The 24,247-nt window shown below is 39.7% G+C and overlaps 1 protein-coding gene across 2 annotated transcripts in view; it reads right to left on the bottom strand.

Annotated features, from left to right (window-relative positions):
* Positions 1–1,425: 1,425 nt before the first annotated feature.
* ROR2 (receptor tyrosine kinase like orphan receptor 2) overlaps positions 1,426–24,247 on the bottom strand; it is a 144,663-nt gene continuing 121,841 nt past the window's right edge. For both annotated transcript variants that reach the window (XM_027653173.1, XM_027653174.1), the window contains exons 5-9: positions 12,934–13,061; positions 9,548–9,862; positions 7,596–7,841; positions 5,631–5,833; positions 1,426–3,947 (exon numbers count right to left, since the gene is read on the bottom strand). In XM_027653173.1, coding sequence (XP_027508974.1) covers positions 2,505–3,947; positions 5,631–5,833; positions 7,596–7,841; positions 9,548–9,862; positions 12,934–13,061 — 2,335 coding nt within the window. In that variant the 3' untranslated portion in view covers positions 1,426–2,504. The remainder of the gene's footprint in view (positions 3,948–5,630; positions 5,834–7,595; positions 7,842–9,547; positions 9,863–12,933; positions 13,062–24,247) is intronic.

Here is a 24,247-nt window from a genome sequence, read left to right as displayed (position 1 = left end):
ACAGCAAGTTACTTCCAATCCACGACTCAGAGCAGCCATTCACACGTTGGCAGTGGTGCTGGTGCAGATGCTCACCTGAGGTGCAGTGGAGGTGTTTGCACACTGTCACAGCTCCGACCCTGGCAGCTCAGAGAAGTGCACCCACATCAACAGAGGGGGAAAACCCCTCTCCAGTGCCATGTGTATTACCAAGGCTGACCTTGAAAATTTTACACCACTCCTCCATCATCACTTTGACAGCGCATCCACGTTACAGTGGGGATGGGAAAGTCAGTATAGGAGTCTGACCTGGTTTTTTTGCACACAAAGTCGTAATGCATTTTAACTATCAGAAATGGGTTGAACTTCAGGGAGTTCTGTATGGAAGCTTCCACTGACTGCCACTTATTTATTGCTTCTCTTCTCTCACTGACAAATCTGTGGTGTGACTGGACCAGTTACTCTCCGCTTACTCTGTAGTAAGTTAGCAAAGGACTAAAGGAAGACAATGTAGTTGGTTAATCAAGTGCATTTATCTGAGAACATGAAACCTAGGAGAAACAAAGAACTTCACATAAATAAATTTCGCTTTTTTTTTTTAATTTATCCTTTATTTAGTAAAAGCACCCAAAGCTGCATTATATTAACACAAGTAATAAAGCTTTCATATTTTATTCCTACCAGTGCATTTCCAAATCCAGGTGAAATGCTGGAAATAAGTAATGCTGCCATACCATGAACACAGGGTGTAGATCACAATGATATACAACTTACAAGTGAACACCAATCTAATAAAATAAAGGCTGTAGTTAGGTTGTGAAACCTGAAACTTAAGGAATTTTGGCTGTTTTATTTCCACAAAGTACCATAAAAAAAACAGCGGTTGTAGGATAACATACTTAATCATACTTTTTGCATCACTTTATTGAATACTCCATGTTTGGATGTACAACTTATAGCTATAGTGTGTGTTGGCTACAATGTTACAATGAGAATGTGTATTGCTTGCATTTGTACAGAAAGGGTCATGAAATGTATGGACCTGTCTGCATGTTTAACAAAGTGAAACGGCAATACCATAAAACTTCATCATGTATGAATATCGTAAATGGTTAAGTTATAAAGTCATTCATTCAAAAATCCAAATATTTCAATGAAAAAACATATATAAAATGCAGTAAAACATAAATTACATTTAAAGGTCTGTACATGATTCATCCTGCAAATAGAAGCACAAAACCAGCACCTCGTACAGTATTGCTTATTTTGGTCTTCTAAAGTTCAAAGATCATTTTTACCAAAAAAGGCAGGAAAAAACATGGTTTCACATGCAATCCAGCAGTAATTGTGGTAAATCAAGTAAGTCTATAACCCCTCAAAAAACCCAAGACTTTCACAAAGTAGAAACATACATGTGGAGCCATTTTCTGTACTTGATAACCAATATGCAATTAAAGTTGGATTTATTAAGTTAGTGCACACCTATAATATCCCCTACAATATCCCCATTTTTGGTTAACAGTGTATTAAGGCTGTTTGCTGCTGAAAATACACAGCAGAGAAGGAATACTTTCATCCACAAATGCAGTCAGATGATCTCATTCAGAAGCTTCTCTCACAGTCATTCACTGGAAGTGATGAAAGAAATCCATCCTCTCTCCTCTCACGTTTTTCCACAAGATGCTGTGGATGCTCTAAGTTTATGTGAGTTCAAAATCATTTGGATAAATTCACGGTACAAAATTCCATCAAGGGCTATTAAGCAGAAAAAAAAAAATCCACTTCTGGATTGGGAAGTCACTAAGTCACAAATTGCTGGAGGCTGGGGAAGTACCCTGGGGAAATTCTACAAGGGAAATTGCCCTTGCAGTCTGCCCCTGGGCAGACATTATCGATGGCCTTTCAAGACATGCTACTGGGCTGGACAGACCTGTGCTCTTACTCAGCACAGCCAGTTTTATGTTCCTTTTCCCTACTTTTGTTGTTATTGTAATACAAGCATGGATCGCTACTCTCAACTTTTTTTTCTCAGACTCAAAAAGCAAACAACAATCCCATGTCCATTATTACATCAAAGAGATAAATACTACAAGCTAAGCTGTCCATCACAGCCAGGGTGTTTCTTTATGCTTAGAACAACTCTGCAACGATAGTTGGATTCCTTTTTGTGTTACTGGTTTAAGCATAATTCACTAGCATTACACTCACATATCATGATATACACGATGTGCAATGCTACTCTGCAATATGTTGCACAGCAACAGTACATATCTGAAAAGCAGCTTCTTTCGAGAACTGTAGGACAGTAAAAAAGATTAAACCCAGCAATTCTATACCATCATATTTGCAAAATCCAGTGGTGGTAATGGTCAGTAAACCTGGTATATCATTACTGCTGCACTTTACATTGGTGTTGCTTTTCTAGTTTAGTTTTAGTCAGATCAAAATCACTCTATTAAGCCTAAGGATCTACTGTCTCCATGCATGGAAGCGATGTGGGGCTCTTACTAGTGAGGCCAAATTCCTTAGGCTTCCGATTGGATTTCTGCTTCGTCCATCTGAAGTGTGTCATTATCACCCAGCAATTCTGTTTCAGGCACAGAGCTCTCTTCCTCCTCCTCCTCCTGGACAGGATTCTGGGCAATATCTTCTGTTCCATTGTGTGTGTCATCTGTGCCTTCTGACAGCAGGGCAGCCCTGTCGGCCACCGACGCGTTGGAAGGCGCCGTCGTTACGTAGCCTGTGCTGGTGGATCCGCTCCCGCTGTGGTGGGAGCCTGGTTTGGGAATGATCTGGGGAGGCATCTGCTGAGGAGCCATTTGCATTGGAATTTGGACAGGATAAAAATTTGGCAAGTAAGCACCATAGGCGGGCATTGGCTGGTAGCCATTGACTGGAATGTAGAGCTGCGGAGGTGGGACCATAGGTCTCATCTGGCCTTTCATTTGTATGAACTGAGGTTGAGGGAAGGCTGGAGTTTTCTGCTTTGGTCCAATGTATCTAGCATTGCTGACATTGCTAACAGGGCTTGTGCTGAGGGAACTTGTTTGCGTGGTGTTGCTCGCCCCAGAAGTTTGCGCTGAGCTGTTGTAGTTAGAAAGGTTTCCCCAAGTTCTTAGTCTGTTATGTATGTCTTTAAATCTTGGTCTTCTGTTAGGAAATTCATTCCAACACTCCAACATCAAAGTGTATATCCACGTGGGGCAGTCATCGGGACACGGCAAAATCTGTCGGTTCCTGATCATCTCAATGACATCCTGGTTAGAATAACCACAGTAAGGCTGCAGGCCATAGCTGAAAACTTCCCACAACACAACTCCGTATGACCATATATCTGAATCAATAGAAAACTTGCCATACATAATAGCCTCAGGGGACATCCACCGGATAGGAAGAAGGGAATTTCCCATCAGTTTGTAGTAATCAGCAGCATAAACTTCCCTGAAAAGGCCTAAATCAGATATTTTCACGTTCAGTTTATCGAACACCAGTATATTTCTAGTGGCCAAGTCCTTGTGGACAACATGATGGCTTGAAAGATACTCCATTCCTGCAGCAATCTGAGTCACAATGTGGAAAAAGTCTGCTGGTTCCAGAGTGGATTTTACTGTCTTGTCATCATCGGTGCTACCAACATCTGAATGGGGAGATCTCATCACTAAGAACTCATGGAGGTCACTGTGGGAACAATAACTGAATATCATACTTATAGGTTGCTCCTTGGTCACTATTCCCAGCAAACAAACGATGTTTGGGTGCTGTAATCGTGATCTCATCATTGCCTCATGTTTAAATTCTTCACGAAGAGCCAGTTCTGCTTTGTCTTTAAGTGTCTTGATGGCAACAGCTTGTGTCTGTTCACCTGGTGCTGTACCAAAAAGATGACCCTTGTAGACTTTACCAAACCTCTCCTCTCCTAGTTCCTCCATGAAACGCACAGTGGAGAGATTAATTTCTTTAAGCTTAGCCTGAAATGAAGCAAAGACAGTCAGTAAAATATCACAGTGTTTCCTAAACAACCGGAATCTCTTATTAAAGCAAATCTCCCAGTAGCTAGATGTCCAAATGCAAGACAAACTGGGCCAAAATGACTTTTCAGGGTTTTTTTGTATATTCACATCAGTATATTGATTTTACAGTTAACCTTGAAGTGAGTTAAAATATTATCAGAAGTGTAAATTGAATTGTGCTGCAAGATAATGAGTATAATTACTTCTACAAAGGAGTGGCCATATTTCCTGCAAGCTAAATGAATAATGGGTTCAGAGTAAATCTGGCAAATGATGACATCTATTAACTGCAGCTGTACTTGCCCTACAGACCAGCCCAGAGCTGCTCAGTGGAGGTCTGTCAGAAAAGCACTGGCTGAGGAGGTGGAAGCCTCAAATTGAACTGAAACATCCATTCCAGCAGAAGGAGGAACAAAACCTCTCTCTTTCAGTTCTGCAGTAGCAGATCCACCCTTTTCCCTCTGTTACACTACAGGAATGGCCCCTGCCCATGGGCAGCAGTGTACAGTACCCCTGCTGAAAAACCTCGTGTCACCCCCAATGAAGAGGGGGGTGCAACTGGAGCAGAAGGAAGAAGGAATTTCTCCCTGGTACTTTTAAGGAAAAGGCTGAAAATCCAAGAGTGAGAAACCCCCAGAGCCTCCCTCCTGTATCTGGGAGGGAAAGAAAGGGAGTTTGTGATGGTGTTGCAGTGGATCCATCCGGACCAGCATGGGATGGAGGAGTCCCTGATCGAGCAAGGTGCAGCTGACACAGCTTCACACACACAGTACTGCAGCATGAGGCAGTAGGGCAGGCTGGAAAGAGGCTTTAACAGGTGATTTGGGAACAATCTCTGATTTTAGTGGCTAGCAGACTGTGGACTGGGCCACAAAATTTGCAGCACAGTCCTGCTCAGCCATTAAACCTACCCTTTACACAAAAAATCAATCCAATTTGCTACAATTGGTCATATTCATCAAATACTTTACAGTTTCCTGAAGAAATGTTGTTCAATTGTTCCAAAGTGAGCATTGTGTTTTAAAGGTTGCATTTTGTAAATGCTGTGATTAAAAATTAAACATTAGCACTGAACAGGATTTCAGCACAGAGTTATTTGGCCCAGAAAATCCTGTGCAGGAGCTGACTTCTGCAGACAGGAGTTCAAAGCCATTTTTGTTTCATATCCTTTGCAATACTCAGCCTTTAAAAACGTTGAACCCCATCTCAGCTCCCCACTCAGTTAGGGATCAGAATAACAGCTGTCTTGGGCTGATGGGTTAGACAAGAAACCCCACTGTGCACCATGCTTTAAACAAGTAAACTGGCCATGTCACTATCAGCAGCAAAAATGAACTGCAGGCTGCAGACTGGATCAGACATAACAACATTTCCAGTCACTGCGACAACAGGCAGAATGGTGACTGACAGGTAAGGACAAATGCCATAAAAAGCTTTGTACTGAAAGCTGTCACACAAGGCTGGGATTTCTAGATACAGCTAGCAGGTGTAAGGATTGTTTTCCCCTGAAATAGATGGCCTGCACAGCATGAAAATTAGGTCCCCTACAACACGGCTCAGTTTGAACACAGACAATCTGAGACAGTTCAAATCATAACAGTTTGGAAATACGTGGGCCTGAGCAAATTCTGTAAGGAATACCTGTTTGTGTTGATTAATGAGAGGCATTTCCATGTCCTGGCTGGGAGATGCCATCAGCTGGCGACGCTGCGGTGTAGCAGCAGATGCCTTCTGCTTGTTTCTGCACATACACACCAGGAAGAAAAGGCAGGCTATCACCAGAGGAATGGCTATGCTGGGAACAAGGATGTAGAGGATTCCCATTTTGCTGTTGTCATGTGGACCTGCCAAGCACAGAAAGGCTCACTGCTTACAATAAGTATTTTAAAGACATTTTACAGTTAAGTAAATTATTATGACTATTAATACTATATTTTAAACAAAAAGCAAACCATACCTTGAAAACAGAAGTCACACCACCCTCTCCCCCTTCTCCATAACTTTCCATTAATTATTTCGAAGAAGCTTGACTGAACACAGCAACTAGCAGTATGAAGGCAGACTAGGAACCCCACATTTAATGTGTTGACTGTAACAGTATTTGCTTAATTTCACCTTTTTTTTTGAGGCTTCCAGTTGTGGAAACTACAGAATACAGACCAGAGAATCATTGCATTATTTTGTTCAGGGTATAAAAAACAAGCAGTCTCCGTGACAATATCTAAAACAGTGAACTCAATGTGATAAACCCCAGCACAACATTGCAGTCTGGCCCTCTCTCACAGCTTCAGCCATTTTATCAGCACTTTGCCCATTCTTTACTTCCACTGATACTACCTCTGCCCAGAATAAAACAAATCTCACTTCTCATTAGCAGAGATATTATTTGTTCTGTACTTCATAAAATTAAAGTGCTTTTATGTTAAGAGTGAGAAATGAAAGAGCCATCAATACATTTAATAAGGCTGTTCTTTAGCCTTCCTAAAATGCTTTTTCTCTTAATATTTAGAGACTCTAGGAAAGCACAGAGATGCCCAAAATGTTCTCTGGAACTGCCTGGGATGTTTTCTGTAACCTGCGGTTTTGCTATTTGTGGCAACTGCTTTCACCACAACCACATCCCAGTGTTATCTTTACACCATGTTACACACCATGTAGAAATTTATTATAAATGTCAAATCATGTTACTGTAAAAAAGTGAAGTAACTAAGAAATTCCATATTAGTTTTAAAGATCCAGGCAATCCACCTTTATGGCTTCCATGATTTATACCTTTTGCTGCAGGAAACATGCTTTTCTTCCTAATGAAGCACAATAATAAGTCACTTTGTCATGCCCAAAGACTGTTAATGTGTGAAGTCTGTACTAATACAGGGAACTGAGTGGAACAGCATTAAGCTGTGAGAGCTGTGATTTTTATTTTTGCAATCAGTTGTGCAGTACAGAGCCACTAGCAGCTAATGCAGGACTTTTCTGATAAGATCATCTCTTTTATGCCATCTCTGCTTCTGCACTACAAATGGTTTGTCTTTCCCACCAGACATGGTGCTATATCTCCCTCTATAGGATCTGAAAATCCTTGCTGCCTGCAATATGTCACACAGGACAAAAGCAGTATAGCCTTGAGTAGCATGAGCAAATCAAACACATATAGGTGTTTGACAGGTAAGGACAAATGCCATAAAAAGCTTTGTACTGAAAGTTGTCCCACAAGGCTGGGATTTCTAGATACAGCTAGCAGGTGTAAGGATTGTTTTTCCCTGAAATAGATGACCTGCACAGCATGAAAATTAGGTCCCCTACAACTCGGCTCAGTTTAAACCCAGACATGTTTTCTATGTCCAATCTGGCATTTGACAAGTCAAAATACAAACTGCAGCATTATCATCAATTATTATCTCAGACTAAGCCTCCAATATGTAACCATTATCTCAGTTACAAGCTCTGATCTCCAGAAAACATTAAAACCCACAACTGAAAACAAAGCTACTGCAAGTTAAACATCCAAAACCATAACCCCCTTAAGCAAATTGCAATAATCAGGAGCATTCAAAATTACACAGGATTCAGAACAGTAGTAGGGGAAAAAAGAAAGAGAATACATACTACAAGAAGGTATGTCACACAGTTCCATGCGTACGTTTTTATTCTTTGTGAAACACCAGGGACCATCCATCTGACCTCCAGGATTTCGACAATACGCATGTCCTCCGCCTAGCTCTGGAAACTGTGTGCTTGTCAGATCATGGTTGTGGGGACTCTGTGAGTCCCAGAGCTGGCAAGTGTGGCCAGACTTGGTAACGCTGACCGTCCCTCTGTAGTCCGCTCCAGAACCATTGTAGCACTGATGATCTGCAACACAGGGTTTGGCAAAGTGTTTCAAAAACCCAAACAATCAAGGGACAGCAAGACCAAAACTGTTGAGGCCCATAGACCATGTATGCAAAAAAGTACTTAAATTTAGGTGCTTCAGGGCTTAAACGAAAGGTGTTTGGTTCGAAATTTCAGCTCTGTGCACTTTTACACCCAGTTAATTCTGGATTCTCTCTTGGAGTGTCTCAGCTCTATGGCTACACACACACACAACTATTTCTAATTTTAAATGCAAGTTGAGACTAAGGAATATGTATGGACCTTTAGCTACAGAACATGATAAATTAAAAAGAATCAGAAATATGAGTTCCACTTTAGGAAAAGTCCTCAGATACCAACAGTGTAAACGTCCCGCCACTTTTATTTCTCATCTTCCCGTCTTCTTCACACTGCTCACTTTCTATAGAAATTAGTACTGTGTTTTCTAATGCCTCTTGCCTATTTTTCCTTATTTTCTTCTTTAGGAAAAAATGTATTCAGTCTTTTCTTCTCTTTAGATGCATCATTTTCATATCTGCTGACCCCACAACTTTTTTTGCTGTTATCCTCTCTTCACAGTCTTTAAATGCTTGTCTTCTACATGAATCATCTGAACTGAATCATGCATTTTCCTGCATGTTTGCAACATTACCTTCTCCATTTTTCTGATCTCTCCGTCCCTCAGGAATGCAGCTCTTTCAAAACCACTGTGTATTCAAGCTGCAGCTGTTCCACCAGCAGCAGCACCATTGGCTCTGAGGATCATGGACAACTTTTGCCAGACTCCTTATTGGTTTTGTTTTCATTCCTTTTGCTTGATACCTCTTCCCTGGCCGATTAGTCTCTGTCATGGTTTTCTCCATTGCTTCTACTTCTCAGCTACACTACATTATTAACTTGTAAGCACATAGCTAGTCTTCCATGGCCACCTTTATGCCACGACTCCTGCTCCTAACTGTGGACTCAGATAATGAATATTTAGAATAATCTTATCACACTTTGAACTTTAAACAGTGCTGCTCTCTTGGGGTTTTCTTGTTGAATATTTTAGGGGCCTAATTGCTACAAAATGGAGTAGTCAGAAAAATTGTCTGAACACAATTAGTGACAACAGAGCAGCCTGCCTAATCCTGGATGTAAATATAAATTCATGAAAGCAGGATAAATGTTTTAACTCATCGTATGTGTGTAAATAAAGACAATCACACCCCACATGCGATTTATAGGACTAATATTCTTGTGGATTTCCATATAGAAAGAATGAACATACTGTTTCATTTCTTAATGCATCTTTTAGTGACACTTCAACAGACTGTTTGACGTTTATTGATAGGCAAACAGAGCTCACAGATGCATGGGGTGGCTCACCCAAAAAGGTAAGGACTGAGCTTTGGGTGGAGGAAACACGCTGCTGCCCCTTGCAAACCTGTATCAAACTGGTTGTGTGAACACAGAGTTTTATAGCCCATAATGGTTGACATAATCCTTTCTGGTATTAAGCAGCACCCTTCAGGCTTCCTTGCTGTCCTAACTGTACCTTACAACAGTGCAATATTATGGTCAGTGTTAACAAGATAGAAGCAGTGTTGTCCAGTACAGCCATGTTTTCTCTACAAAAGCAATGACTGATAAAATAGTCTTCCAGACTCAAGCCAAGGAAGCAACAAACTCTTATTTTTTCCCCGTAATGAAATACCCAGACTTACATCGGCTGAGCCTCTCCACAGGGATCCCAATCCTTATGCAGTTGGCAGCTTCCAAGGTGTCAGGTCGTGGGAGGTCCTCACACTTAGGCAACTGCAGCTGCATCAAGATGAGGGGGTTTGACCTAGCAATGTTGTACTCCTGCCTACAGAGATCGTTCTCCAGAACTTCGCATTCATCCCGGCACAGTTCCCGCGGCTTAGGGGTCCGGGAGCGCTCATCACACAGGGGGAACACGAAGTGGCAGAAGGATGGGATGGCAAACTGGGAGCACTGGTCGGACAAGTGCGTGGAAGTGCCAATCATGGTAAACGCAGCTGCAAAGGGACAGAAGTACTGCTTAAGTATTGATTCGCAAAAAAAAAAAAAAAAAAAAGTCATTTGCCTTTAACAACTTTCATCTTTTCTTGAGGGTCTGAAAGCCCAGTGAGCAACAGGTAAATGAGGCCATTTCTGCTGTAAAGGAGAGCTGACAAATGCAGAAAGCAAACCCAGCGTCCCAGTGTCCCTCTGACTTCTTCACTGAGCTTGTAGGACTTCAGTTCTTAGGAAGTTACCCATGTGACTACCATTGCTCATGCTACTGGCCTTGGCTAATTTCAATTTAAAAGCATAAAGAGCAAAGGCAAGATACACCTGATGTGTTCCAAAGTTCCTAATTAGGTAAAATCTGAACAAGATCTGAACAACTTCTTCCTCCTGTAAACATTTTGATCAATAAACCAAGTGTTTTTCAAGTCTTGTCTGGCAAAAGGAAGTGTGCCATTGGTATTTGGGGAGACACTGTTATTAACAGACATGAGAAGCCTAACAGGCAACAGTTTGGGGAAAATGAATGTAGTGAGTCTCAGCATGCTGATCACATTAAGATGAATGTCATAATGAATTAGGAACATAATTCTCCCCTTCAGCTCTCAGCACCTACATGGTAAAATTTATCTCAAAGTTTCCTTGCATGTTGCAAAGAAAAGACAAATACGTGTGTGCATCATATACCTGGTGCTGAGTCAAGCTTTAAATGTAGGAATATTTATTCCCCCAGCAAAGCATAATTTTTGAGTGAGGTTTGCTAGACTGTGTGTTCCACCAATTCAGACTGTAAAAAGGGAGGAAATGTCATTCAGCAGCCTATTTACAACCTACAAATAAATTCTTTCCCTCTTGTCCCCCTCTCTTGTTTCAACCTTTCGATTTCCTGCTGGCACATACTATCACAGAGTCTCCTACCTCTTCCTAAACACCAAACATGCAGCAAGCAGCCCCAGATCCAGCCTTTCATACTGTTTACACGTTTGTTTATAATAATTCAGAAATATTAACACAGGAATATAACCATTTTTCAGTCATGTAGGGAATACTGCATGCAAGCACAGCATTAGGCCTCGGAACGTATCTGTGACACACACTTGTCCCAAAGACTAACAGGGAAAAAATAAAACTGGAAGACTGAAGTAGTCAGTGCCGACTATTTGAACCTGCACGCTAAATTTTGTGAAGGCACTGCATTACAGAATTTCGATCAAGAAAGGGAACAGGAAATCCAGAACGAAAATTCCCCACAGATGTAACCTTGCTAAATGTTCCTGGCATCGGGCAGTAGGTGTCACCACTTCCCACGCACTCTGGAGCACAAACACTTCCATCAAAAACTGTGTTTAGGAGGTACTGGCAAAACTATAAGCAAAATCTCAACAGCAGTTATTCAGTACTTTTTTTTTTTTCCTTTACCTAACAAGGTACTGCAATTTCAAAAATACACTCTCATTTGAGCAGAGAACAGCCAGTCTTGCATTACTTGTTTTACATATGAGTCATAAGAACCAATAATGCTATGAAATCCTGAGGATCATTTTTCATAAAGCATTTGGTATGACCTTCAGATGTAGATAGTTTGAAAATGCTGCATTATTAACAGATTAATATTACGGCCTAGCTAGGCACTGGGCAGCTCTACGTGGTGGTTCACAGCATGTTTCTGAAAAAGAACAGTCCCTTCAGAAATTCTCCTCAGCTCCAGAACAGTGAATTCCACCCCTCAGCCTCCAAAACCTAACCAATAATTGGTGGTAATAGGGAACCAGAAGCCTGGTCATCAATGCCCAGGTTACATATTCCAGAAACAACGCAACTTGATCAATAGATATTTTCTGGATGACATCAGAGTTTTTTGATTGTCGGATTTTTTTAGGTTTGGTTGGGTGTTTGTGGTTTTTTTTGAAAAGGACATTATCAACCTAATTCCAGAGTTACAGATTTAATAATTTCAAAGAGTTGAACATTTCCATACTGCTGAAAAACATCCAAACAGGACAGAGATTAAGTCATTGGGAAAAAGTTGTATCAATAGTATGTATTAATTGATGACATAATGGTTAAAGAGGCTGGAATGACAACTGAGTACAGGAGAAAGGAGGGAGGGGGGTGAGCTGTAATAGCACAAGGAAAGCTCAGCACATGGACTTTACCAGACCCAGAATCCAATCACCATCTCAAGAACAGACAAAAAAACTCTCTGGCTTGCCAGAGTCTTTAAGGTAGTATCTTTAAGGCAATATCTTTAGGGAGTTAGAGCTGACAAGTGACATTAAACTCCTTTTGGTTTAGTTATGCTAAAGTTGCAGAGTCAATTAGTGAGCTATATCTGGCCAGATGCAATAAGCTCCTGCTGGACTGAGTTAATTTGCTATATATTATGATAAACAGTGTGCTCTATTCCACGGATTCATTTCCTTGCTCTGCTTGTGTACATCAGAGTCACAGCTGTTAATGTCAGCTAACTGAGATCCAGTGAAGAAAACCAATGTTGATGCACAGCCCATTAAAAGTCATTAAGATTTTGGATGCACATTTGTGTCTCTGTACAAAAAATATGTTCAGAGAAAGATTAAGCATAGGCAGAGCACAGGAAGGTCAACTCCTGTTTTATATAAACCAGTGTGAAATCCAGACTCTGCCAGAATTATGCAATAAGAAAGGAAACTCAAGGGAAAAGTCATCCTACATTTTTCAAGACAATAAAATATCAGTACTTTTTCACTATATCACAAATCAATTAAAAAAAAATCCTATTTTGAATCCATCGTGTAAAAATCCCCAGTACAAACCAGAAGCTGTTAAAAAGTCAGCGGTCTGACATTTTACTTAATGACACAGAAAAAGTTTTTACACATTACAGCAGATACTCATCTTCCCTGCTCCAAATTTTGCCAACTGCACAAGCCAGAAACGGGCTCACCTCCTCTAAACCTTAACACAAGGATGCCTTAGTCATTGACTGATGAAACTGGAAGGATGATGGTGCTGTTTCTACCTGAACTGGATATTCTCATTAATGTGTTTTGGTTTTGTTTTTGGGGTTTCTTAAGGCTAAAGAGATGTGTAAGCTTACCAGTAATTCGGTTTTCAATTTCCCCTTGCATCTGGAGGGAGTCCACATAAATGGTCCTGTTTCCGATGATTCGCGCACATGCAATCCCCCTGTAAGGCTGACAGAATCCATCTTCGTGGTAATCTTCCCTGCAAAAGACATGTTAGGATTTTACACGCAAATGTCTAGCTGCCCCCAGTGTATTTTTACATAACATATTCTTATAAAAGTAGGAAAACTCAAAATACTGTAAATCTGAAGTCGTTCCGTTCCCCAGGTGCAGCTTTCTCCTCCAATTCTCTCTACACTACCTTAAAGTATTAATGAGGGACCCTGTAAATAGCTCATTACAGAAAGAAGTAAAACAAAACCTGAGATTAATTTAAAAATCATATACTACTAATAATTGGATTTGACAGATGAATCTATTAAAAAGCCTTTAGACTGAAACAGCAACATAGATCTTATTAGATGTCCCTATGCAATTTTGGCATCCAGCTGTACACTGTAAAATTAGGCAGTTTGTTCTCTTCTCCCACTTCTTTCACCCATTCTTCACTTCCTGTAGTTGATAGCAGAAGAGATCTTGCCAAGCCTGAATTAAAACATGGAATAATTTTGAACTTTGAATTAGGTAAAGAGAATAAAAAGTAACCAAGGTTATAACCCCTTTTCTCTGTAGTGAGAGTCAGTGCCAAATTTCTCTTTCAACAAATATTTTAATACAGTTTTCAATTCAATGAGGCTTTGGGCCTTTCACTCCCTTACATCAACACAAATATTTTGGCAAGAAAGCCCTAGCCTAAAGGCTCAGTGGTTCAACACTTCATCCCCAAAGCCCTTGTAAATAATACAGAGCTGATCTGCAGATCATAAGTGTCAGAGAACTGAAAAGAGACTTCAGAGAGAGAGCATGCTCAGAGTCAATATCCAGTATTCCCTGTGCTTCCTCTGTACTAGGATTCACCAGCCTGATGGATTCACATTATGCCATTTACTCCATGATGGACAAAAAGTAGGTATAAAACATAATCTAGAAAACCATGACTCCAGAGCAGGGCATCTAAAAACATTATCAGTTTCTGCAACTGAACTCTGCAACACCAGCAATTTTTCAAGCATGGCTTCAGTACTTCTCTGCACTTTGTATTTTTTTACCTTTGGGTATCAACACCTCTTTTGGCCACCCATGTTTCCACTCCTCTTACAAATACCAATATTTCTTAAAGTGTAAACTCTTTGGCAGGGGAAGGTTGAGCAGTATTGTCTGTACAGAGTAGCTAAAAGGCGGAACCACTTGAACTGCATCTCTCCCTTTACTGCCACGAAAAGCAATGATTTAACAAGACTTTATCCATCACATAAACTGCTAGATAAACCATGGTGATACTAAGTGCATCACGCAGTTGTTATGCAGATCTGGCCTTTATTTCCTATCAGAGTATGATTGTTAAATATTCATAAAGCAACATTTTGTCTACAAACCCTGAAACAAGTTCTGTTTCCACAAAGATACGTAAGTTTTTGATTATGGTGGATGAAGTAGAGGAGGAGTCTTAGGATCAACTACTCCCTGCAGTGACATTCTTTCATTCTTAAAATCTGTAATTTTGCAACAATTGCATCATGCCAGAAGTGACAAAAATCAAAACATCAAAACATTTTTTCCATGTCTGTTTCATGATTCTTGACCACCTCAATAGGAAGTCAGCAATTCCCATAAGGATCTGAATGAATATGAAACCTCCAGTTGACCTCTTTCCCAAAAGTAAATTCATACCCTTATCCTGCAGAACAAAGTCTGCAATGAAAGATTGCAAATTCAGTAACGTCTTACTGAAACTGTATCTCACACTTCAACTCTCAGTTCAGGGTTCTCTTGCCAGCATTAAAAAAAAAAAGAAAAAGCACTCAAAACAGCATGGGTTTGGTGACAAAAGCAGTGTGATCTCTTACTTAGTTTATTTATTTCTGTCAGGAACTTCTAAACACAGCTTCGATACTATAAATACACACACATGTTCCCCGCTCCCATGTTATAGTCAACTGCTGATTAAACTAAACTGGATATGACCATTACCATGGACACAAGCAAAAGTAAACAGTAACCTGATGTCAGTTACTCTGACAAAAGCTGGGTTGTTACTCTACATGCATCTTCCTCAGGCCAGGAAGCTCAGTGAACGCTGTTTGACTAGTACTACTGCTGAGAGGACAAAATTACATTAGTCTTCTGAATAAAATATTTGATTTCAACAAAGCTGCAGGAGTGGCAGCGCTAAGAGTCTCCTTAGCAGAGCACTCTGTTCTTCAGCTACATGTACACTTGGCACACAGCAAAAAATCTGCAGCAAAAAGCAACTGGGGGGAATCTGATAAAATAACACAGGAGCAGCATCATGCTCGGTTCAAACAGGAGCCTTTGGAACCATGTGTAGCTTTGATTCATGCTCCAAAACATATGCCAGCAATTCAGTTGCTGATCAGAGAAATAATTAAAAGCTGCTGAAAATAGGCAGAAATACCGACTCTTCAATTTCCTGCTGCTTGAGCTATAAAATCTGCTCTGATCAAGAACCCTGGTGAAAGCAGAAATCTGACTCCACAAAAGGAATCCAGAAGAGTTCAATTTGTTCCACTTGCAGAAATCTTACAAGCTAACCACCACAGGTAATTTCTCACATTTGTTCTTTAACTTCTGAACGTTTCAAGGCAGCACCACCTTTTTTACCTAGTGATTTTTTTCCATTTTTATAGGTTTTTGGTTTTGGGTTTTTTTCAAAATAGAGTCAGACCCATCCGAAGTTTTGATTTTATTTTTTTTTCACCTTTGCTGGAAGATGGCCTCAAAGGCAGTGCACCTGGAAACTGAATTTTCTCAGCACTCAATTAGAGTGGAGGGAAGGCATATACTCTTACTGAAGGAACTCTCATCCCAATTACTTGTCATATGTTTGACCAGAGTTTGGATTTAAAAATAAAATTGTAAAGAATCTGACTTAACAGACCCTCTATTCCTAAAACCCCAACTTCCATTGCTTAGGATGAATGCCATTAGTTTTCCAGGCCCAGAAGGTGATCTGCCAGCACAATAAAGGTAAGAACTAGGCTTTCTGATATAAAACTAAAGCAGAGGAATCTTCTATCTCTGTTACACAAAAGTAAAACTGAAACATTGATACTACTTTTATATACAACATGGAATTTGATTTGGTTTACCAGGTCTGGGAACATCTTGAAGAATGAAGTACTGATAAGCATTTACAGGTTCCTTATCACACATGCACTGCAACAATTGATTAAATACAGTCTGCCTTCAGGCTTGTGGGCAGAAGAAGTCTGTATGAAACAGATAATTAACCAAACAGTGTAGAAGAAAGATGCAGGTTCAGTGGTACAGTACCACTTCTCCCACTGACAGGAATCATAACTTGCAGGGACATCTGGCTCTGTAAAGGAGGAACTGGAAGAACCAGGTGCCTCTGAACAGGAATAAAAGCATGCATGAATGGGAAACTGTCTAGATGGAGGTCATGGAACACTTCCATAAGGCAGATATCTGCTCTAGAGGTATATAAAGAGATTTCTAGGGGTCACAGAAAAAAACATCATTAACATCACCACCCCCACCCTCGTATTAAGCATTTCTTTAATTCCACATGTGACACAGAGAGAACACTGAACAAAATACTACAAAAGAAAATATCTAGGAAACAAAGAGGCTTTTCCTCACGGAAAGCCTGAAATACTGAAAGAATACATCTGGGCACAATATACTATATCCTATCTGTGTTACACCACCTATTGTTTGCAACTGTCACAGCTGAACAGACCAGAGGGCATATCAAACAAAAAAGTTTCTCAGTAAAACAAAGGCCACCATGGAAACCCTTCAAAATTACAATCACCTCGTGAAACACCCAAGTCTGATGAGAGTTTTAAGTACTTATTTAGTGCCCCCAGTAAGTGCAAACCTTGTGGTTTTGCGGAAGAACAGAGAAAACACATGAAGACCTAACAATTTCTAGCAAGGGTTCACAAAGGGAATTCTGAAAGCAGAACTGAGAGGTATCCATATATTCATTTGCTAGTGAGACATCTTTATTCTGTTTACATTCTACAAGTTTTGCTCACAAAGACAGTAGAAACTTGTAAGTTAAATCTGCTATCCTGAAAATAGAAGAGACACAACAATGCATCAGCCACAAAAGGAAACTCAGAAATCTTCCAGAAAACTCAGAGGGAATTTTGATTGAATACACTGGAAAAAAAATCTCATTTAATAATACCCTACCAACCTACCCTAGCATTTATATGGAAGGACACATCCTCAGCCTACAATTTACCAGAGAAAACAATGCTAAACCAATTCATAGAACATAACAGGATATTCCGGAGGTTAGCTTTTAAAAGGTAGTAGAAACTTTGTTATAGCAGTTTCCCACAAGTAAGCTGACTGCAATTAAAATTTTCAATAAATTTTCCCACAACAAATAACAAATCCAAAGTTTTAACCCTCTTTCCTGCTGTCCGGGGATAAAAGAGTTTTAGTTAAGAACTGTTAAATACTGAGAATATTAGGACTCCCCCTCATATTTCATTACAACTGGAATGGCAAAGCAAGGACAATCGCACAGAAAACCACAATTCGACTGTGATAGATGAGTGAAAGGAAAAATTATTTATGTCATCCTATTTGCTATGGTAGAGAAATACAACATTTGGTATGCAGTCACTCATCTTGTGGAAACGTCTCAGGGTTTTTGATAGTTACAACTTGAAAACTGATGTCAGAAGCTTTGTGAAGACAATAATTGTGACTGACAGAAAGACCAGAGGGAAAAGGGCAGGCATCGTTTTTTTCACATTATGAGTTTACTTAGCCCAGTGTGTAGCTCCTTCATAAACAGAAACCACACAGGTCAAATGACCTGCAATACAAAAAGAATAAAGGAGTAACTGGTTTATGTTTAATCAAAGAAAGGTAAATCACTCTGACTTGTGGGAAGGGCATTAAAAAGAGCTGCAGTAAAAAAATCAGGAGCTTCATTTTTTTAATATGTGCATGTATTCACGGTTTGTTTATACCAAATCTCAAAATCAGGACCTCTTATAATGTTGCACTACAGCTGTTGTAATTTGTTACCCTTACTCTTGACATGTATCATATCATAGTGCAGGGGAGTAAACTCTATTCAAGAGGATAACTTTTCAATGGCTAAAATGAGTTTTACATCTCCAGATATTCCCAAAGAAACAGGTCACCAACAAGATCTGAGAGAAAAGAAAGGTGCTGCTTCTTCATATGCTGTATCACATCTATAAAATTTGCCTCTTGTCAAAAACATAGTAAATATATATTAATGTTACTGTAGAAAAACACTTGTTACTTTCTGGTCAGGTCTGTCTTCAGAGAAAATATCAAATAAAGCACTCAATTCCTTGTTTCACCATGAAGTAAAATTCGTCAGGAGGGCTGTCTTTTAAAGGAATAGTTACAATGGGCTATAAAATTGCTCTTTCTCATAGGCCTCCCATAGTGCACAGAATGACAACAGAAATTTTACTGCTGGCATTCAGGGCAACGGGACTGGGGTACAAATAATTGACAGAGGAAAAGTATGGAATATTTTAAAGTAAGTATGGCTTGACCTATTAGTATCCACTGAAAGGCTGGGCTAATGCCAGCTGCTTCTGATGTCATCCATAATTTCTGCCCATACAGACCAGAAATTCAGCAACTCACACAAACAGGTCGGAGATTTTAGCATAGTTTCCAAAACCCAGGTGTACAGGAAAACCTCAAAAAATCCCCAAACCCACCAACCATAAATCACCAAAAACTCCACACGTGCACACCTGTGCCCTGCCTGCTGAAGCCAAGAAGTGAAAGGACGGCAGAGACAACTTGGCTGCTGCACTGGGGCCTTGCCTGCAGGGAGACTATCCTGCACCCACAGCATGGGACACAGCCACAGGCTTCCTGCCCTACCTGTATCTATTCTCTGAACAAACAAATCTGGCCACAGGTTTCTGCAAATAACCCACCTTTCCGGCACTTAAATTCATTGTTTGCACATCTTCACCTGTGTCCAAAGATCAGTGCCCCTGGCATATCAGGAAACACACATCGATGTAGTTAACACCTCAAAGAGAGACTTAGAGTAGTACAATACAAGAGGGGTATAAAATTTTTCCTATACACTAAGGGAATGTAAAAAATACTATCAGAAAAAAAGGCGTTTAGTGTTAAAGAGTAAAAAACTAACAAGCAGGGGAATTTGTATAAATAGTCATAGTTCAGTTGAAATCAATGGACCTATGACAATTTACACTCACCATGGATATGGCCCGTGACTTTTGCTACCAGATGCTCACTGAGTGTAGCAATAGACCCAAAAATCAAGATACAAACATGCAACTCAGGTGAATATTTCTTGCTTTTTATCTGAAAATTATACATCACAGTATCGTTAAAAAAATTCTCTGAAAGTAACAATTACTGAACAGAGCAACTGTGTTGCATTTGATTGGAATATCTACTAGCTACTAAAAAAAGCACACTGTGAACTGAAACTCCAGACTCAATGTTTAAGATCAGTAAAAATACCCCACTTGATCTTTATTCTACTAGTTATATTAAATGACGAATTTTTTCATATTAATCATAGGATTTGAGGCAGCATTTTAAGCCAGGTAATAGATAGAGCAAGTAATTGTAATGTCATTCGTAAAAAACCAGCTACAAATGGACTTAGTGTTTGTGGCAATCTAAAGAAAAGCAGCTTGTTTGTCAAACGGCAACTTGAAACTTTACAACACCCTAATTTTTAGACTATTGAAATTATTTCTGCAAAGGTTTATAAAATCGGTATTTTTAAACACAAAACTCAGACATCAAAGCCTATCTCTAAAACATAGTCCAAATAATGCTCTCAACATATATTCTGATGCTACTGTGAAAGGAGGATTCTTTTAATACAAAGTATTTAAAAAAAACATTTAAACACAAAAAAGGGAGAGAAGATCAGTAGGGTTTAACCATGTACCTTCACTGAATCATGACCCAAATTGTACTCCTCAGTAGATGGTGTCAGCACTCTTAGCTGAGCTGTGTCCTTGATAAAAGATACCACCATTCAATAATTGAAGTGGATAAAACCAAGAGAAAATGGTACTGCCTTTGTTTCTTTCACAAAACTAATCCTCCATCACTCCTACAAGAAAAGCACTCAGCCCTCACAGGCAAACGTATATGAAAGAACTGAACACATAAAACTGCTCAGAATGCTCATTAGATAGCACTCCCTGCTGCTGTGGTTTGATGGTATCACATGCATTCACATATTTGTTATTGCTTTCCAAGTTTAGAAAAGTTTTCAGTGTACCAAAAAAATGCTGCAGCTCCCAAGTACAGCAATCACGTACAGACATTTAGGTGGCAGAACGGCTTTTACTACCCTAAGATGGGTAAAACAGTCAAAGAAGCAAAACTAAACAACATATCAGTGTCCTGAACTTCTGCACAAAAAAGGAGGATTGTTCCTAGACGTATAACCAGCCACAATCGTCTGGTTGCCACACACAGCTTCAAACAGATTATCTTATATTCTGCCAATAACATTCTAACTCTCTCCCCCAGACGACTTGAAGGACATTTTTGTAAATTCTCCCCCTGCTTTCACAGGTGTCAGCATGTTGGGATGAAATCTTGAAATCAGGTGAGTCAGCTGGCAATCCAAGGAAGGCTGCAGGTCTGTTTTGCTGAGTGTCAGATATTTTTAACAGAAACATCTCTGTTGCAACCACAGGTACTGAAAAAATTGAGAAAAAAGCCTTCAGAAAAATAATTTCAACATATGGGAACGTGAACCTTGCCATGCAGCATTCCAGCTTCTCACTCACCAAATAAACCATTATGAGGTCCCCTCTCCACCCATTTTTTCTTGGTTTTTTTTTTTTTTTTTTTTTTTTAGGGCACGTTACTCTTCTCAGTGTGTTATGACTGTGTAATAAATTGTCTTTTTCTGGTATCTCCAAGGAAACTCAGCAGGGCCAGCAGACCCTCACTGAAAAGCCTCTAACAAGCAGGGAAGGAGGGAGGGGTGGGTGCCAGGGCTCACCAAGGGGACTGGTCTGGGAACTGGGGTCCCTTCTCACCCCTGGGAGTGGGTGTGCAAAGGGCAGCTCACCTCCCAACAGGCTGCTCCAACCTTCCCTAGTGTGAAGCTCACCCCACTCTATAAATGCCACCTGGGCCTAACCTGATATGGTCATTTAAAAAAAAAAAAAATCATGTAAATTTTCAGGTAGATGCTAGTGCATTGTAATTTACCCACAGAGACAGACTTTATGCGCGAATAAAAATTTTACATTATTGTTTAGCTGATTTAAAGCCACTGATGGGGTTTCATATGTACATCAAAAAGACAGGTAGGAGGTAGGAAGTCTTGAGAGAAAAGAAGACAATGAAAACATGGTCAAAAATAACCAGTTGTATAAATCCAAAGAGAAGGAGAGGTTACAAGAAAGACAAAAGGAATAATTTAAACCAGAAAAATGAAATCCCATGTAAGTGCCCTAAGGTTTCTATTTTGTTTTTTGGGTTTTTTTTGAATTATGGGAAATACAAGCTTTCTACAAAGTGCTTCCTGGTTTTTTAGTAGAGGTTAAAAAGTTAAGGTATTTTTGTACCAAAAAAAAAAAAATTGTTTTCAGAATTAAAAATATTTTAACCAACCATGCCATTACAAATGTGGTCACTTATGTAAGAATCTGAGCAAATAAAAAAAAAAAAAAAAAAAAAGAAAAAAACTGTACTGGCATTTTTCCCTCCCCTTCTTTCTTCTATTTTTTTTAAACAAAACAAATGTGGCTTTTCTATTTCAGTTACCACAGCAATTATACATCTGGTAGCAGAGAGCTTTGTAAAACAGCCAGAAATTATCACAGCATCAGCTATAAATTGGTTACATAACTATATCCAAGTATTCATCTTCAAAGTCTTTTGCAGAACATTTTTATTAAATCTACTGAAACACTGATACTTATAACCATATAACACTGAAGTGTCAGTGTTCTAGACTTAAGAAAAAATTCAGATAAATTCCATTTATCTGAAAAAACATCTTTAAAAACATCTAAGCGACAACACTAAATACTTGTTAGCTTCTCTGTTGCTTTTTATGGATGCAATATGAACTAATTCTAGGAAATGTTGCAGAAAGTTACAGTTTGTGAATACTTCCCAATTTTATAGACTATTTTCATAGCTGCTCTTTACTTCACAGAACTTATCTGAGCTGCAGTTTTCCACAGTCCAAAGATAATTTTTAAATTTATTTTTTCTTTCATTCTAAACAAGTCAAAAAATGAGGCCAGAGGATTTTTCAATATTTCATTTCTCTTTTGGGAGTGGGCAGGGAAGTGAAGGTACTTCAATGCATCCAGAGGAGGGCAACAAAGCTGATGGAAGGGCTGGAAGGAATGTACCATGAGGAGCAGCTGAGGACTCTGAACTTGGCTACGTTTGGGGAGAAGGACCCTGAGGTGTGACCTGACTGCTCTCTACAGCTTTCTCAGGATGGGAGTAGGAGAGGGAAGTGCTGGTCTCTTCTTCCTGGGATCCAGCTGCAGGACATGTCGGAATGGTTCAAAGCTGCATCGGGGTAGGTTCAGACCTAAGGTTAGGAACCATTTCTTTGCCAGTAGGGTGGTCAAACTGCAACAGGCTCCCCAAAGAGGTGGTTGCTGTCCTGTGCCTGTCAGTGCCTTAAAGAGAGGCCCCTAATAACAGGCTTTAACTTTTGTCAACCATGGAGTGATCAAGAAGTCAGACTGAATGATTCTTGTGGTTCCCTGCCAACTGGAGCTATTGTATTGTATTGTATTTATATTCTAATGTGTTCTTTCCTATTCTTTTTCTTTACCCCTCTATCACTGTTTTGTAATCTGGAACTACTACGCTGTCCTTAAGAAGGCGAAAAAACAGAGGTTTGTCAACATAATTTTGCAAAACTGAGTCAGATTAAAGTATAAGGGTTTCTATATGCAGGTCAGCCTGCGGAACTAAGGAGACACCTCCCAGCATGAAGAAAGGCCTGGTGAGGCAGGAGTAAACACCCTTTCTGGCCTGCAAATTGAACTGTTAGAAAAACTCAAGGAGGAGGGAAATACGTGTATGTGTGTGCACACTTATTCATAAAAGCAAAGATTATGTGGTATATCATCCTTTTGTCCCAGAGTAATCCTTTGCCTCTTCTATGTCATCAGATTGAACAAAATGAGAAATGGAAGACTTATGAATAAGCTCATTGAGGAGTGTGAGAAACAGTTGATGACATGCTTCTTGCCACCTTATATTTAGAGTAGCATTACCTCAAATACATAAGATTTTAAGACATAGCAGAGCAGTATCAATTTGTAAGAGCGGATTTCCTTACCACACTTTCTTTCTCCTTTTTAAAAGCAATCCCTTCCATCACTCTTAATGTTATTTAGTTTTGAGTAGAATTGTTCAAATTTTACCAGCTAAACCATCTATTCGACCTTTTCTCAAGTACACTAAATTAATTGCATCTACAGTTTGTTTGGCTCTTTCAAACTGAAATAGAGAACATAATAATACAAAAGTAGGGGAAAACTAACCATAAAGGCATAAAAATTGAAAGGATGATTTATGGTGTGGTGTTCCAGCATTATCTGGTTTGGTTAAATTACCTACTTTTCATTAGAATAGCGTTCCTTTATCTTTGTGCCTAACTACAACATTTACCCTTTCCTTGTATGCACTTAGAGGCTATTCAGCATCCTAAGGAACTCTAATTAAACTCAATGTGGCATCAAATGCCTACAGGAAGTCTCAGGGACATATAGCTGTCCTTTTGTAAGACATACAATAAATACTTTGAAAGCCATTTAAGCCACTGAACTAATGAGAGTAGGGGAGGGAGAGAGGGAAGAAGTAGAATCCAAACACAGTAAAGATTGCTGATTATATCAGGGATGTCCAACAGCTGCAGTAGCTACTTGCCAAAAGCCCGAGGGCCATTACTACTTTGAATATCAATTTACATATATCCTTAAAGGGAATAACAAGTGTCTTACTTTGCTTGCGACTTCTTTGGTAGTTTAATGAAACTTGCTCCTCTGAGCAGCTCAAACGTAAGCACCTGCTGCTGATCTGGAATTTGCTGGAAGAGGGTATTGGGGTCACGTATTTACAAAGTCAGAGCTGTAATTGGCTTGTTGCTGTGTGTTGCACATCTTAAGTGTTGCACTTTACAGCTTTCCTGTTGGCTACCAAAAACCTAGGCACTGCTCTGCAGAGAAAGAA

The sequence above is a fragment of the Corapipo altera genome, unplaced genomic scaffold (genome assembly GCF_003945725.1).
Source record: "Corapipo altera isolate COAL_440 unplaced genomic scaffold, ASM394572v1 61305, whole genome shotgun sequence".
NCBI lineage: Eukaryota > Metazoa > Chordata > Aves > Passeriformes > Pipridae > Corapipo > Corapipo altera.
The sequence above is the reverse complement of the archived record's forward strand: the minus strand, read 5'-3'. Positions and strand labels throughout refer to the sequence as shown.